The sequence below is a fragment of the Oncorhynchus mykiss genome, chromosome 12, assembly GCF_057628025.1.
Source record: "Oncorhynchus mykiss isolate SJ-2025 chromosome 12, ASM5762802v1, whole genome shotgun sequence".
NCBI lineage: Eukaryota > Metazoa > Chordata > Actinopteri > Salmoniformes > Salmonidae > Oncorhynchus > Oncorhynchus mykiss.
The window spans coordinates 29583784-29600813 of record NC_143033.1 but is presented as its reverse complement, the minus strand read 5'-3'; the positions used below and the strand labels follow the sequence as shown (position 1 = coordinate 29600813).

The window sequence follows — 17030 nt, the reverse complement described above, 5'->3', positions numbered from 1 at the left end:
TCAACCAAAAATTCTGTTGAAATCCGACTCCGGTTTTACAGATCTGAAGTCTGTCCCTTCCGCTGGTGTGTCTGGAGGAAGGGACAGTCACTCTGTAGGAACACAACCCACTGGCTGGCACCCTGGAGGCGAGGCGGCAGACTTGGTCATCAGCTTGGACCCAAACCCACAGTCAACAAATGCCCATCCTGTGTTGCCAAGCCTGGCACGATTATTGACGACGGTGACGCAATAGGACTTGTGCTTCTTCAAATATGGGACTTGCCTCTCTTAGTGCCTTACGGAGCATTCAGCATCACAGCAATGCAACTCCATTTTGGTTCACTTGAAAATACAAAGAATTGCAAAAGAATATAGGGTAGGAAAGAAAGAAAACATTTATACGGTTGTAATCTATAAGTGGGGAAAGTTTTAGTTCAATTATTTTCAAAAAAAAAGCCATTATTTACCATTAAGAAACTCATCCCAGAGAACATTTTAAGGAATTTCAAGCCTTTACAGGTGTATTTTAGTGGTAAAATGTTTATTGAAAAAATTTTGTGTTTTATTGAACGTACTAGAGTCATCTGCCTATTTTACTATACAATTATTTTCAATGTCATATAATAATCTAAGACAAACTTCAATCAATAGGGTAGGATCAAAAGAAAAGGACAATGTTGTACCCTAATCTTTTATTTAAAAAAAAATATGAATAATTTGAAATCATTGGTTATTTAAAATGTCAAGTGCAGTCCGTTATCTTAGAGCCTGATGGACAAGCTGACATTTTATCACCATGGTAGCAGCATAACATGACTGGTTAAAAATAAATACAATATTTAATTTGGGCAATGGCCCACACTTGTCACTACTGCCAAACAAAAATATTAATATTAAATATGACATTTTATGAAGACATGATCAGTTTTTAAAAGCCATATGGGGCCATGTTGTGATTGAGGTTTTTGATTGAACAGAGTATTTAAAGTTGTAGAGAACACTTGCATATTTACAGTATAGGCCTACTGAGCATAATAGATTTTTTGTTAAACAGTACACCCCAATTTACAACATAAAGGTTTGAGTACTCATATTAATCAAAATCGGCTACATATCTTTCACAAAAAGGTTATTAAATTGTAAGTCTAATTGCAATGCAATCCAATGATAATATATACTAATGGAGTTAAATCTCTATCTTAACATGTTTGGTAAATAATAGCACACTATATCTAGTTGTAATTTACATTCATTTCTTTGTACCTGTGTTTTCTGTTTAGATTGATCATTATTCAGTAATTAACCCAATGAGAGTGGAGAGATCAGAAGAATACAACTAGAGTACTTCTGTTTTATGTTTCTGAGAAAAAATAACTATCAGAAGAATACAAGAGTATTTCTGTGTTTTTATGTTTCTACAAAAACTGTGATCCACTAGCTTACACTTTGAAGACATGCCAAGCAGAAAACGGATGATGATGAATAAGATAATTCTTTAACCATGGAGAAGCATAAATGTTAAGAAACATTGATTTTATTAATGAAGGCTTCTCATATCCTTTTTTTTAAGAAATTTTCAACTAATAAAATGCATGTGAAATTGGTGATCACTTTACCAAACTGCAACCTAAAGCAGACCCTAGGAAGTTAGCAAACAATCTCAACTTTATAACGAATCGGATCCTTTTAGTTATTTAATTTGTAATTGCACCTCAGCAATGAGAAAATTGCCAAGCCGCGTAGTGATAACAAGAACTGCATGTGTGGACATACTGAACCTTGTGAGGTCCTGTACAAAGAATTTTATTACATTTTGTAAATAAAAGTGGATTTAAAATTCAGTTATTTTCTAATATTATTGGTTAAGCTATTGAATGTTATTCTGTCATACAGGGACAATACATTTTATCATCCAAATATCTCCAGTGATCATACTGCACCATATAATAGACAGGAAGAAACCAGGAAATATTAACATTTATCCAGACGACTATTCATCCTGCAAGCATGATCTTGAACTGGTCAGAGAATGACACAATATGGACAATCCATAAGGCTTGCCCTGGAGTAGAATGCCATTACGGTTGAATGGTATATGCAAGCAATTTTTTCATGACAATGCACTATATTTCAAAGAAGGAATGAGAGAGGGTTATTTCCAATGTACATGTATAAACTAGCAGGATTGCCAGACTGGACAGGACTTGGTCTGGGGATTTCGTGTGATAAATGATGTAAAGCCAGGGAACTTGTGATTTACGACCAAGCTAAAACAGAGGCAGAGAGGAACAGGAGAATGCTCTCAACTGTAAAATAACAAGACTAGGAGTCTAGTCTGAACACTATTTGTTTAACCTTTAACTTGGCAAGTAAATTAAGAACAAATTCTAATTTACAAACAATGACGGCCTACCAAGAGGCATTCTGCTGGGACAAAACACACGAGAAAGACAACACTACATAGAGACCTAAAACACAGAATGGTAGCAACACAACATGAAACAACACAGTCGCAGCACAAACATGGTAGAAACATTTAGCCACAGGTAACAGCACTAAGGGCAATAAGGTAGAACGGGTGTTGTACAGTATATGGAGGATGAGGGTTGCAGTAGGTCACTAAGATAGGGCCTCACTCCCCCTAAGAGGGTTTTAATAAATAAGCATCAATAAATGGGTCTTGCAACAGGTATCCAGATATGGACAGTTTACAGAGTGAAGTGATATATCCGATAAGGAGCATTGGTGGGAAATCTGATAGGCGAATACTAGACTATACATGTCTAAAGGTATTTAAGAGCTTTACTTACAAAAAAAGATTGCAGTTTTGAAACGGCAGGAAAAGTGCAGTAACTGCAGTCAACTGTGGTATTTTGGACACAGTAATTGCAGAATAACTGCAGTGTACTGAAGTTATACTGCACTCTGACTGAAATCTTTTTTCTTAAAGGTTTCTGTACAGATCAGAAAATAAACTGCAAAAGTTTGTCCTATAAGGCATAGCATTGCCCAACACTGGGGATGTCTCTGTGCAAGGTTTCACATCAGGAAAGGCACGGTTTAGAGCATTCTCTGTGTACCCTGTGTGTGGGAACTTGAACTTTCTAATAACTTGCCTGACCAACTGAAAGGTCTGTGTTACTTCAGCTTAACTGTAACAACGAAGTGAAGTGGGATGGCAAATAACCCTAAAAGTTCAAATAAGTGGACACCGAATACGAATGGCTCACTAGGAAAACTATCATTTATTAGTTTAAAAAAAGCATACACTTGTCGAGTACAGCAGATAAAAACTCCAAAAAAGGTTGTTTCTGAAACATTTGTATTTGGAGTACAAAGCTTTCTAAATTTGTACATTTTTTTTTTATTGGCTTCAAGGAGGAACTGTCATTTTACAAATGATTTAAAAACCTGATAACACACAATCGCATAATGGACATAGCAAGGGGACATCGAAAAATAAACATAACAGATATGACTTACATGTTACCTTTATTATTGTACACATAATATACAAACTGGTCATTTGTATCATTTCACTCAATACATGCCTAAAGACTTGCCTGGATTAAAAGGAGGATAAATAAAATAGACATGTAACTAAATGAGGTAAATGCAAATATGGAGCGTGTCTATTAATGCCAATAAAACAAGAAAGAGGGGAGGAGCCTGACAACAAGAAACAGGTACATTTTTTTCATCAGGCATTTGTGATTATCGACTGTATGACCTGATGCTTGAGAGCATTTCATACAGTTACCAGTTTAATTTCTGAATAGAATAACATTTCGTGATTTGAATAGCACATTGTGCCAATATTCAAAAGTAAAAAAACAAAACAAAAGAAACTCACTTTCAGTTGGTTACTGAAATAAATTGAAATAAAAAACAAAGGAGATCTGCAAGTTTCAAACACTAAAACTAACATCACTTGCAGACAGTTACAACTGAAACAGGCAGAAATGAGTAAAATTTCAGATGCCTCATCTCAGACTGCACAAGGCAGAGAAAACGGAGCACTAGCTAACAGCATGGTACAGGAGGGAGGGTAACTGTCTGTCTCTCCGTCTGTCTGTCTGTCTAGGGGAAAGCACGGCTTCTCCAGGTCTGCTGCAGCCCACAGATGGGGAGGGTGAGGAAGGAGAATAAGAATGAAGACATGCTTTAGACAAAGACCAAATCATACAAACACTTGAAAGTCAAGCGTAATATTAAATTAACTTCTCATATACTATTCCATTACTACTTACCTTCACTGACTGAACTGTAACACATTATCTGTGCTTGTCAGAAGATTTATGAGTACCACCATTAAGGAAAAACTTCAAACAGTAAAAACATTGCAATTCGTTAGATACACATGACAAAGATCAATAGAAAATCTACCACAAGGTAGCGAGATTAGAAACATCTCACAGGGTCATGTTTATTTAGACCCAATATTTTGATTTGGTTGTTGCCTTGAATAATACAATTAAAATATATACAGTACTCAAGGTAATACAATTATAATTACACCAAATACTAGGTCTCCAGAAGTTAGTTAATTCCATAATTTCAGTTCTGAAGTGTTACCCAGAACTTTCAAGGATATTGTTTTTTCTCATCCTTTCCACCACTGCTGTCCCTCTTCTCCTTCTTGTCAGATTTTTCTTTGTCGTGCCTAGACTCCTTCAACAAACAGACAGGAAACACACACGTCAATCAAAACATCACTACTGCCCACCAGTGGTACATAGTAGTCGTGGCCAAAAATTGAGAACGACACAAATATTAATTTTCAAAGTCTGCTGCCTCAGTTCGTATGATGGCAATTTGCATCTACTCCAGAATGTTATGAAGTGTGATCAGATGAATTGCAAAGTCCCTCTGTCATGCAAATGAACTGAATACCCCCAAAACATTTCCACTGCATTTCAGCCCTGCCACAAAAGGACTAGCTGACATCATGTCAGTGATTCTCTCGTTAACACAGGTGTGAGTGTTGACGAGGACAAGGCTGGAGATCACTCTGTCATGCAGATTGAGTTCGAATAACAGACTGGAAGCTTCAAAAGGAGGGTGGTGCTTGGAATCATTGTTCTTCCTCTGTCAACCATGGTTGCCTGCAAGGAAACACGCACCATCATCATTGCTTTGCACAAAAAGGGATTCACAGGCAAGGATATTGCTGCCAGTAAGATTGCACCCACATCAACCATTTATCGGATCATCAAGAACTTCAAGGTGAGGGGTTCAATTGTTGTGAAGAAGGCTTCAGGGCACCCAAGAAAGTCCAGTAAGCACCAGGACTGTCTCCCAAAGTTGATTCAGCTGCGGGATTGGGGCACCACCAGTACAGAGCTTGCTCAGGAATGGCAGCAGGTAGAAGAGTGCATCTGCACGCACAGTGAGGCGAAGACTTTTGGAGGATGGCCTGGTGTCAAGAAGGGCAGCAAAGAAGCCACTTCTCTCCAGGAAAAACATCAGGGACAGACTGATATTCTGCAAAAGGTACAGGGGTTGGAGTGCTGAGGATTGTGGTAAAGTCAATTTCTCTGATGAATCCTCTTTCCGATTGTTTGGGGCATCCGGAAAAAAGCTTGTCCGGAGAAGACATGGTGAGCGCTACCATCAGTCCTGTGTCATGCCAACAGTAAAGCATCCCGAGACCATTCATGTGTGGGTTGCTTCTCAGTCAAGGGAGTGGGCTCACTCACAATTTTGCCTAAGAACACAGCCATGAATAAAGAATGGTACCAACACATCCTCCGACAGCAACTTCTCCCAACCATCCAGGAACAGTTTGGTGACGAACAATGCCTTTTCCAGCACGATCGAGCACCTTGCCATAAGGCAAAAGTGATAACTAAGTGGCTTGGGGAACAAAACATCGATATTTTGGGTCCATGGCCAGGAAACTCCCCAGACCTTAATCCCATTGAGAACTTGTGGTCATTCCTCAAGAGGCGGGTGGACAAACAAAACCCCACAAATTCTGACAAACTCCAAGCATTGATTATGCAAGAATGGACTGCCATCAGTCAGAATGTAGCCCAGAAGTTAATTGACAGCATGCCAGGGCAGATTGCAGAGGTCTTGAAAAAAAAGGGTCAGCAATGCAAATACTGACTCTTCGCATCAACTTCATGTAATTGTCAATAAAAGCCTGTGACACTTATGAAATGCTTGTAATCATTCTTCACTATTCCATAGTAACATCTGACAAAAATATCTAGACACTGAGGCAGCAGACTTTGTGGAAATTAATATTTGTGTCATTCTCAAAACTTTTGGCCACAACTGTACACCTGGACCACCAATGTGTGGGCCTTGAGAAAGTATTCATACTTGCCTTAGTCCAAATTTTGTGTTACAGCCTGAATTCAAAATGGATTAAAAACTAAATTCTTACCCATCTACACACAATACCCTATAATGACAAAATTAAAACATGTTTTTAGAAATGTTGGCAAATTTAATGAAAATTAAATACAGAAACATCCAATTTACATTGCCTTCGAATGGTATTCAGACCTTTTTCCACAATTCGTTACGCTACAGCCTTATTGTAAAATGGATTAATATGGTTTGTTTTTTCTTCTCAATCCACACACAACACCCCATAATGACAAAGAAAAAAGTGTAGAAATACTTGCAAATTTACAAAAAATAAATAAAAATAAATGTACACAAGTATTCAGACCCTTTACTTAGTACTTTATTGAAGCACCTTTGGCAGCGATTACAGCCTGAAGTCTTCTTGGGTATGACGCTACAAGCTTGCACACCTGTATTTGGGGAATTTATCCCATTCTTCTCTGCAGATCCTCTCAAGCTCTGTTAGGTTGGATGGGAAGTAATGCTGCACAGCTATTTTCAGAGATTCGATTGGGTTCAAGTCGGGCTCTGGCTAGGCCAAGGAAGGACATTCAGAAACTCATTCCAAAGTCACTCCTGCGTTGTCTTGGCTGTGTGCTTAGGGAAGGTAAACCTCCCCCCCGTCTGAGGTCCTGAGGGCTCTGAAAAACTGCTCCATCAAGGATCTCTGTACTTTGCGCCGTTCATCTTACCCTCGGTCCAGACTCATCTCCCAGTCCCTGCAGCTGAAAAACATCCCCACAGCATGATTCTGCCACCACCGTGCCATCCGTAAGGATGCTGCCAGATTTCCTCCAGACATGACATTTAAGGCCAAAGAGTAATCTTGGTTTCATCAGACCAGAAAATCTGGTTTCTCATGGTCGGAGTGTCCTTTAGATGCCTTTTGGCAAACTCCAAGCGGGCTGTCGTGTGCCTTTTACTGAGTGGCTTCCGTCGGGAACTCTACCATTAAGGCCTGATTGGTGGAGTGCTGCAGAGATGGTTGTCTTCTGGAAGGTTCTCCCATTTCCACAGAGGAACTCAGGAGAACTGTCAGAGTGACCATTGGGTTCTTGTTCACCTCCCTGACCAAGGCCCTTCTCCTCCGATTGCACAGTTTGGCCAGGGGGGCAGCTCTTGGAAGAGTCTTGGTGGTTCCAAACTTCTTCCATTTAAGAATGATGGGGGCCACTGTGTTCTTGGGGACCTTCAATGCTGCAGATATTTTGGTACCCTTCCCCAGATCCGTGCTTTGACACAATCCTGCCTCAGAGCTCTACGGACAATTCCTTCGACCTCATGGCTTGGTTTTTGCTCTGACATGCAGTATCAACTGTGGAACCTTATATAGAAAGGTGTGTGCCTTTCCAAATCATGTCCAATCAATTGAATTTACCACAGGTGGACTCCAATCAAGTTGTAGAAACATCTCAAGGATGATCAATCGAAACCGGAAGCACCTGAGCTCAATTTCAAGTCTCATCGCACAGAGTCTGAAAACGTATGTAAATAAGGTATGCTTTTTATATTTAGCACATTTTCAAACATTTCTAAAAACCTGTTTTCGCCTTGTCATCATGGGGTATTGTGTGTAGATTGATGAGGATTTTTAAAATGTATTTAATCCTTTTTAGGGATAGGTGTCCCGTCAACAGTTGTGAGTCATGCAGCGCCTTGTCACAATGACAGATTTTTAGAGAAACAAATGTCGGTACATATATAAGTGTCTTATATTGGCTGAAAGCTTAAATTGTTAATATAACTGTACTGTCCAATTTACAGTAGCTATTACTGCAAAAGAAAAATGCCATGCTATTGTTTGAGGAGAGCTCCTAACAAAACACTTTCACCGCGATAGGTTTGATAAATTAATCTCTGAAGGTGAAATGTGTACTTAAATCAGAGCGAGATTTCAGAATGTATCATCCAAAGGGTCCCAGAGATAACATGAAGTGTAATTTTGTTAAATAAAATCCCTTTTCATATTCTAAAAAGGTCCATATAGCATGCACGATCGATTTTGTATTTCCACTCCTTCAATTTGCAAAGAAAGGAATCTGTGAAAATCTAACTCTAAATGTTGTTTCAACCAGTCAAATCGCATTCGTATGTATTCCTCAGAGATCCTAGAATGTAACCAGACTTCACTATATCATTAGGGGTGTAGTATATCCTATAGGACAGCATATTTGGTCAGAGAGCGACGCCTTCATGGCACACCGATGTCGCGGGCGGTCTTTCATTTGAACGACTAACTTTGTCAAATAAGCACCAATGGGGGTCAAACAACGCTAGCTAGATAGCCAGTGAGCTGGGCTTTACGAGAGTATCCGGAAACCCTGTATCTGTCGTAAAATGTAGCTACGAACCTTGCGCGACAGCATGCCATATCATTTTGGACAAAAATATATAGTATATCTAGAGTTACGAAAACTGTTTGTTTTGCAAACTTATAATATGGCTACTAATACTGGAAAAGCTAAATCAAAGTCCAAGTATACAGATGTGACAATATTGTTGCAGAAAAATGTCATATGAATGCAAATGTCTCCTTCACGATTTTCCCAAATGTATCTGGGTGACTTCACACTAAATGTCATGTAGTTCGCTCATACTACAAGTTATCTGTCTGAAACTTTGCACATACACTACTGCAAACTTGTGGACACCGTCGGAATTACAACCAGAGTGATGGCTATAATTGGGACCTTTCTGTTGCATTTCAAAGATGGTGTTAGGAAAAAAAATGCTTTTTTTCTTTGCATTTTCTTCTACCAGATCTATTGTGTTATATTCTCCTACATTCAATTCGCATTTCCACAAACTTCAAAGTGTTTCCTTTCAAATGTTACCAATAATATGCATATCCTTGCTTCAGGGCCTGAGCTACAGGCAGTTAGATTTGGGTATGTCATTTTAGGTGAAAATTGAAAAAAAAGGGGGGGGGGGTTGGGGGGCTATCCCTAAGAAGATGTATTATATGTTTAAGTTTACAATTAGGGCTCTACCTAGAATTTTCTGATGTAGTGCTGATGGTAGTGGTGCTGATGTAGGCCTAAAGTTGGGTAGGGGGAGGTCCAGAGGGCGTCAGACAACTTCCCCCTCCGGAAGTTGAAGCATTTTGAAGTTTTGAAAACCTTTGCCATTTCCTGAAACCAATAGTCTTAACTGATATCAAACAATGTTTGATGTGGATACTAGTCTAATGAAAATGTAAACCGCCTTATTCGTTCAATTACTGGATGCAATGTAGTAGTGTAGCTTATTGTAGGCTATTTGGAATAAATTTACAACTGAACTAGGCCTATATGAGCTCGTTTCAGATCTCTATCCCTGACCTCATCCATCAAGTTAGGTCTGACTACTAAGCTACCATTCATTCAACATGTCTTGTTGTCATTGGTGAACGGACTTACCATTAGGAGCCTAGTGTTGACATATATGAAGAGGACAGAAACTGATTCAGTAACATAGGCCTACTAGTCTGTAATGGCCCAACAGAACTTTGTGAAGGAAGGTATTAGCGGAATAGCGCTCTGCCATGTCTGTTTCCATCCACACAGTGACGGCACTGAACTACCGCAACATGTTTCCTTAATTGTCGATGCGCTTGTGCCTACTACCATTGCGGATATCACAGCATGTGCAGGCAAGAAAGTGTTTTTTCTCTCACATCAGTGGTATCAATGGCCGAAGTGGCACACTGCCATCCAGCTCGAGGGAGGAATATAGTACTATGACTACGGGGGCGGGCCGAAGCGGAGAGCTAAAGATTTTTCCTCCTTGCCCAAGTCCTCTGATTGGCTCAGCTCCAACTTCAGATGGTTGAGTTAAAAACCACAAAGTGCCAATTAAACGTTTCATTTTTCATACCAGCGTAATTTGACCTCAAATAAAATGTGTGCAGGTTGACAGGTCTGATATATGCTGATTCCAATATTTATCTGCAGCAGCATGCCAGTCCCTTTACTTATTTATAAAGGGCCAGACAAGCTGTATGGAAAAACACCATTCATGTCATGGCTGGGCCAACAACAACCCATAAGGGGTCAAAACTATGATGAGAGACGATGGCCCCTCCCAGGGAGTGAACTGACTGAGTCTCACTGTGTTGTGTTCTACCTACCTTCTTGCCCCCGGAGGAGTTTCTCTCGGGTTTAGCAGACTCTCCCTTCTCCTTGCTAGAGGACTTTGACCTCTTGGTCTTCTCTTTGTCAGCCGAGACTGGGGAGCCTGAGGAGGGACTGGCGCTCTTGCTGTGTTTGTTGGAGGAATCTGGGAGAGAAGCAGAAGAATAACCAACCAATAATATTGATCATATCCATGTTGAAAATAATGTTTTATTCTGTATTCTTAGGCAGAGGTTTGCTTATTATGTACATGGAGATAACTTACTGGTTCCATTTTCATCTTTTCTGCGTTTGGATTCTAGGCTCATCTCACGGTCAGTGGTCATATGATCCTAAAAAAAGATGGGAAATAAATAAGGACAATGAATCAATCTCACCAGTCTTGACAATCTATGCAAAACTAATGTCAGAATTCCTCTGAAGTATTTGGCTGTTAAGTTCTATAGCTATCAAATCAAGATAGATATGGGACCTGTATAAAATCAGTTCAGAACATTCAGTTCCACATGGAGCCCAGTGTGGGGCTTTAACATCTCTCAATGCAACATGGCCTGTAAAATACTCACTCTTTTCCTGTCCTTTCGGTCTTTGTCTTCGGTCTTCTTCTCTTTGGAACGGCCCCGGGTATTCTCTGACTCTTTCTTGTCCGTCTCCCTCTCTCTGCTCTTGGACCGCGCGACCGAATTGTAGTTGATGTGGTGCTGTAAGGAATTAGCATACAACAGACAGACCAAAATAGATGATTATTGTTACGTTTCATGGCATTCTGTCCACTTACAGGAGGATACCTTGACATGTGTGTGCTGAAATCAGCCCGTTCTCTCAGTGTGCCTATTACCAAGCCATTAACCTGATAATATAAGCCCATATTCCCAGGAACACCCTGTAAACTGTACTACGTGCTGCTGATCATATGAATGAGCCCACTAAGTGGCTCTGACAGTTAGTTCCTGGAGGAAAATCACTAGGAAACAGTCAAAGATAAAATCATTGAAAACATAGAAAGACACAGGAATATAGAGTGGCTAAATAAAACGGGACTAAAAACAAATAGGAAGAAAAGGAGATTCAAGAGCAGATCCACAGTGCATCTTACCACTGCAGAAGTTATCTAGTAAAATAGAACATCAGGAACATTTTCAATATTGTAGTATCAAAGTTGAACACTATCCCTAACCACGTGGTCAGAGGTGTAGTAAGGTCCAACATCCTCAGTATTCAGACCCCAAACATTTCCCTCCCCGACAACAACTGAGTCACCAATGACTGTAGCTCAGTCCAGAGAGCATAGATATCATCCCAATAACTGCACAGCGAACCATGTATAGTGTAGGTGATATGAGACTGGACCATGGGGACCGCAGGCGGGAGATCAAAATATCACAGACAGCAGGGCAATGCTACCTGTGCTGCTGTCTAACTCAATAAAAGTTTAACAAGCCAACCTTGTACCTGCTGTATGAATTATTCACCTGGCGTAGCCATCTACAGCATCTCTAGCTCAGTCTGCAAGGAGAGCATCTAGACAGAGGAATAACTGAACTATGGCATTGGCTACTGATTTGAGAGGAACCCAATGAATATGGACTAGGGCTTATAAGGGTTTTGGTGGTGAAAAGGAATGGCAGGCTACAGTCTTAAAACGAGCCTAAAAAACCTAGAGCTTAATAAAGACTTCAAGTGTTTTGCTTTAAACTAATATCAGAAATCAATATGGAATAGAGGCGGGTGGGTGAACAGGTGTGTCTGACTGCGAGACAGAGGTCTGTAGTGTGGGCTCAATAGAGGATTACCCCTCTTCTTCTCAGCACATCACATGCATAGCTAATGAGTCTCCAGCCGGGCAGGCATCAGGGACGGCCTCAGAAAGTGATCACAGACAAGAGGAAGAAATGCCGCCTGCTTAAAATTCTGCCCTTTCGCCTTCTCTTCCCCCCGGTGGCACAATCAGCACTTTTTCACAACAGTCTGCTGTACTGGACAAGGACTTTAATCTTTCCCATGACTCCGAGCTCATTAAAACATAGTGTGTGGGTCTGGCTGCCTGGCACAGAGTGGACTTAAACAGAAAAACTGGACCTAAGGTGACATCTCAAGTTATACTATTCAGCAATGACTTTTTATTTAAGTCAGATTTATTCGGACAGTCTGCAAAATGGTCAATTTGCCCATTCAATACGTGTGAACTACTAAAGTCCTTCTAACTGACCCCTCCTCATGGCACTTGTAAAAGGAGAGTGAAGATGATAACAGTCAAGGTGAATGATAATAGAGAAGTGTTTAGGAGTCCAAACCTTGGATGCAGAGTCCTTGGGTTCGTTGCTATTGTCCTGTAGGAATGAATGGAGACAGATGAGCTGGGGAGTTGTCAGACAGCAGGACAGGAGGAGAAGTGTGTGGAGGGGGGGCTGGACAGAGCGACGTCACACTTCTTTCCCTTTGACCTTCAAGGACTAAGGCTTTCACAAGGTTATTAACAGAGAAGGGAGTTCATAATAGCCTTAACAAGGGTCATCTCATAGACTTTACATTAAATCAGAAAAACACTGACTTGTGAGATAAAAATAGTGTCTGATTACTTTGTATAAAAAAAATTGTCTGGAATTAAATGAAGCCTCTGAGGCTTGAAGAACAGCTGGTATTTTACTTTGTTTGTAGTGCATGTGGTGTAAACTAACAAAACAACTGAACTGTGTATGTATGTGTCTGACTAAATTAATTACATTTCGTATGTGCTCTGCTCTCCTACGTTTTAACACTGTTGTTGTCACTTACAGTTGAGAATGGATAAGACACAGGGAGGAGCCTATCTCTCTGGTGGTAGTAAACATTAAGACCTATCACAAGCTTCCAGCGGTTTAGGCAACGCTCCAGCAGATCCAGAAGGCTTCGCCAACACTTTCTCTCTCCCTCTCGCGCTCTCTGTAGTAGAAGGCAGGCTTTATTTTCCTTCTGTACTTTTGGCTGGTGTAAAACTGAAGCTCCCGCTCGTCTCTCCTGGGTGCTGGTGGTGCTTGGGGTTCCCACTGCGCGTGTGACAGGGTGGTAGGGGTGTTGAGAGGGGTGGGGGGGGGGGGGGGGGGGTTGCTGGTTGTTGGTGGGGAAGGGTTGTGGGGAGGAGGCCAAAGGAACAACTGACTGCGTACACATCTTGAGTGGAAGCGAAGGTACAGACTGAGGCTGCATGAAGGCTGATTGAACAGAACTAACAGTGGGGACAGATGACGTGGCGGCAGCAGGACGGCTCTCTGCCTCTCCTCCGGTAGCAGATAGACTTCCTCTGAAGACACTGTGCCACTGTGGACTCCGCTCAACCCCCACTGGATTCCCGTAGATTCAGAGGAAAAGAAAAACACTTCACGCCACTTCAAACAATAAATATTTTCAGCTTGCCGGAAAACAGGAGAAAAGCTCTTCATCTTGGGTTCTATTTAGAACGGAAAAATACCGGTCTTAGAGGCGGGGGGGGGGTCATCTTTTCAGCGAAAAACGAGCAAGCTCCTGACTTGGAAGGCATTTTACTTGAGGAAAAATAGTGCACTCAAAAAGAGAAAAAAAGGGTGGGGACTATAGAAATGCATAAAAACTCCTCTCGCACTTTTACTGCTTTCATTCACACGAAAATAAATTTATATTTCAATATATACATTTTTCTCTTGGCTAAGTCCTTGATGGTTTTCCCCACTCAGGAAAATATTAAGGAAAAGTCCATGGAATTATTTCCAAACGGTCATGGTTTAGGAAGGGGATTCCAGACGGGGCTCCCGTGTGTGAGAACTCTCCTCGGTGATCTTGAGGGACGATGGAACACGCAACAGTTGGGAACGCTCCGGCAGAAAGGGAAGAAACACGCGCATAGCCTTCCTCAGGCCATACTAACCTTAACAGAGGAGGAATGGGATGGTGAAGAGTGGGTCTCCAGTTTTCGCCTTTTGTGATCTGGAATAAACAAGAGGATTAAATTCAGTTAGTTCTCATTTCAACAGGCACATTCAAACTAATAGCTCCAATTACCCGTTGACAACAATGAGAAAATCAGAAACAGTATATGAGCAGAGCCCGTGTTGAAGGTTAGGCTGCTTACCCCTCTCAGATTCAGCAGACTCCAATCGGGGAACTGGAGACTTGAGGGATCCGGACATGGCACTCCTGTCTCCTCCCTTCTCTTTGCTCTTAGACTCCTTGGCTCCGGTGTCGCGTTCCCTGGATGGCTCCTTGGGCTCTCCGTTGCCGGTCTTGGCCTTGTTGTCCTCTTTGTTGCTCTTCTCTTCCGCCTTCTGCTTGTCCCGGTCTGCCTTGGGCGTCTTCTCCTTACCCTCGCGTGGCGCCCGCTCCTCCTTGCCGCCTGCTCCTCTCTCGTCTCTCTGCTTCTCCCGCCGGCTCTCCCCCTTCGTCTCTAGAGTGCTGCCTGGAGTCTTCTCCTTTTTCTCTTTTTTCTCCTTCCCGCTCTTTTCTTTGTCATCCCTCTCTTTGATGGTTTTGGTGCTGCGAGAGAAACAGAATGGACATGGTTCAGAGTTCAACATGGACAACATGCTACAGATGCACAGATAAGCAAGACTGATTCAACATGCTCATAGAAATCATACAGAGTCAATCTTTAATTAATGTATTTAAACATTCAAACTTCAGATGCCTAGTCTTAATATCCACCAGTTCAAAGTACAGTGTTAGATTCCAATCTGGTCATTCACTGACTGACATATTCAAACAACTGATCGAGCTCTTTCCTGTTTTATTCAGCCTTTTTTTAACGTATTAATGAGCTATAGTTGAGAACAGTAAATAAGTAAATCTGGTTGTTTCCCAGCCCCAGTGCTGTGGGCTGCTATTGGCTGGCCTCCATGGCTACCTGTTAGGAGCCCCATTCCCGTTGCTGGTGGTCACTTTGGCCGCTGTGCTGTTGGCTTTGTTCACTGGCTTCGCTGCACCCTGAGATTTATCCTTGGCTCGATCTATCAAAACATGAAGCAGCAACAGAATGAACACAATGGCCCTTTCAATAAAACAACTGTCCCCATACTAATTAAAACAAGAACACCTGTCATATTGTGTGTGACACATAAAATGATCTGTTAGACTTGTGGTTATGATAGAAGGTCAGATCTCAGTGGAAACTTGTTGGATCTCCCCACTCACCGGCGTCCTCACCGACGCCCTCCTCCGTCTTGCTGGCGTTGGTGGCAGGCTTGGCCGTGGTGCCAGGGCCGTTTTGCTGGCTGACAGGGGTGGCGCTCCTCACCGGCTGCTCCTTGTGGTGGAACTCATTCTCAGGAACCATGTGCGCCTTCCTGCCTTTCAACTGGCCAGAATAGCTGCAAGAGACATGGAGAGTACAAGGTACAAGCAGGGCAATCATACAGCATTACACCCCATACACATGCTTACACACATACCCATACCACAGAAACAGAACTCCCACATAGGGACGCAATAACATAATGATATCTTTCCACTCACACACACAGGATGTGCATCTATCCTTACAAGCACGATTCGATACACATCTGCAGTACCTGTCAAAAGTTTGGACACGGCTACTCATTCAAGAGTTTCTCTTTATTTGTACTATTTACTACATTGTAGTAAATATTATACTGCCCTACTAAGCAAAAAGGTAGTAACTGCTTGTAGCGTAGAACTGAGAAAAATTGCTCTTTTTTTTTTTACCTTACTTTCACAGTAACATGACCCCCATGTTGTGGACAAGGCAGAATACTTGTCCACCTGATTAAGCATGTATTAAGACTCATCCTCTACTAGTCACTACAAGACAGACAAAGTACCAAGATCATTTATCTGTTCTCACAACTCTGTTTAGATAATCCCCAACAAGTGCTTCCCAATGTAAATAACATCTGGATAAAAATACAACTCAACCTTCCCTAATGATAATTCATCCAATACCACTTCATCTATACCTCTGCAGTTCTTTTTGCATTGAAAGTACACAACTCCATTTAACGCCACCCGTTGTTGGTACTAGCAACAAACTGACAAACCTAACAGCAACTCATTTTTGTTTGGTAGGGCAGAATAGTGAAGATATCGAAAATATCAAAATGACACATATGGAATGATGTTTTAACCCCAAAAAAAGAGTGAAGAATCAAAAATATATTTTGATTAGTTTAAAAGTAGCCACCCTTTGCCTTGATAACAGCTTTACACACTCTTGGCATTCTATCAACCAGCTTCACCTTGAATGCTTTTCCAACAGTCTTGAAGGAGTTCCCACATACGCTGAGCACTTGTTGGCTGTTTTTCCTTCATTCTACGGGCCAACTCAACCCAAACCATCTCAATTTGGTTGAGGTCGGGTAATTGTGGAGGCCAGGTCAACTGATGCAGCACTCCATCACTTTCCTTACTGGTCAAATAGCCCTTTCTCAGCCTGGAGGTGTGTTGGGTCATTTGTCCTGTTGAAAAACAAATGATAGTCCCACTAAGCGCAAACCAGATGGGATGGCGTAATGCTGCAGAATGCTGTGGTAGCCGTGCTGGTTAAGTGTAAAAAATCTCAAATTTTGACTCATCACACCAAAGGACAGATTTCCACCGGTCTAATGTCCATTG

At 41.5% G+C, this 17030-nt stretch overlaps 2 protein-coding genes across 5 annotated transcripts in view; one reads left to right on the top strand and one right to left on the bottom strand.

The window, feature by feature from the left end:
- Nucleotides 1-1823, top strand: part of LOC110537362 (glutamate receptor 3) — a 126728-nt gene extending 124905 nt beyond the window's left edge. For both annotated transcript variants that reach the window (XR_016484999.1, XM_090192178.1), the window contains one exon: nt 42-1823. The gene's annotated coding sequence lies outside the window, so the exon portion shown is untranslated. The remainder of the gene's footprint in view (nt 1-41) is intronic.
- A 1385-nt stretch (nt 1824-3208) lies between these two features.
- Nucleotides 3209-17030, bottom strand: part of LOC110537361 (THO complex subunit 2) — a 65888-nt gene continuing 52066 nt past the window's right edge. For 2 of the 3 annotated variants that reach the window (XM_021623337.3, XM_090192176.1), the window contains 11 exons: nt 15594-15769; nt 15307-15409; nt 14539-14939; nt 14335-14393; nt 12749-12784; nt 11021-11155; nt 10720-10786; nt 10451-10599; nt 4577-4653; nt 4233-4284; nt 3209-4092 (listed from right to left, as the gene is read on the bottom strand). In XM_021623337.3, coding sequence (XP_021479012.2) covers nt 4257-4284; nt 4577-4653; nt 10451-10599; nt 10720-10786; nt 11021-11155; nt 12749-12784; nt 14335-14393; nt 14539-14939; nt 15307-15409; nt 15594-15769 — 1231 coding nt within the window. In that variant the 3' untranslated portion in view covers nt 3209-4092; nt 4233-4256. The remainder of the gene's footprint in view (nt 4093-4232; nt 4285-4576; nt 4654-10450; nt 10600-10719; nt 10787-11020; nt 11156-12748; nt 12785-14334; nt 14394-14538; nt 14940-15306; nt 15410-15593; nt 15770-17030) is intronic. The other variant, XM_021623338.3, reaches the window with a different exon arrangement.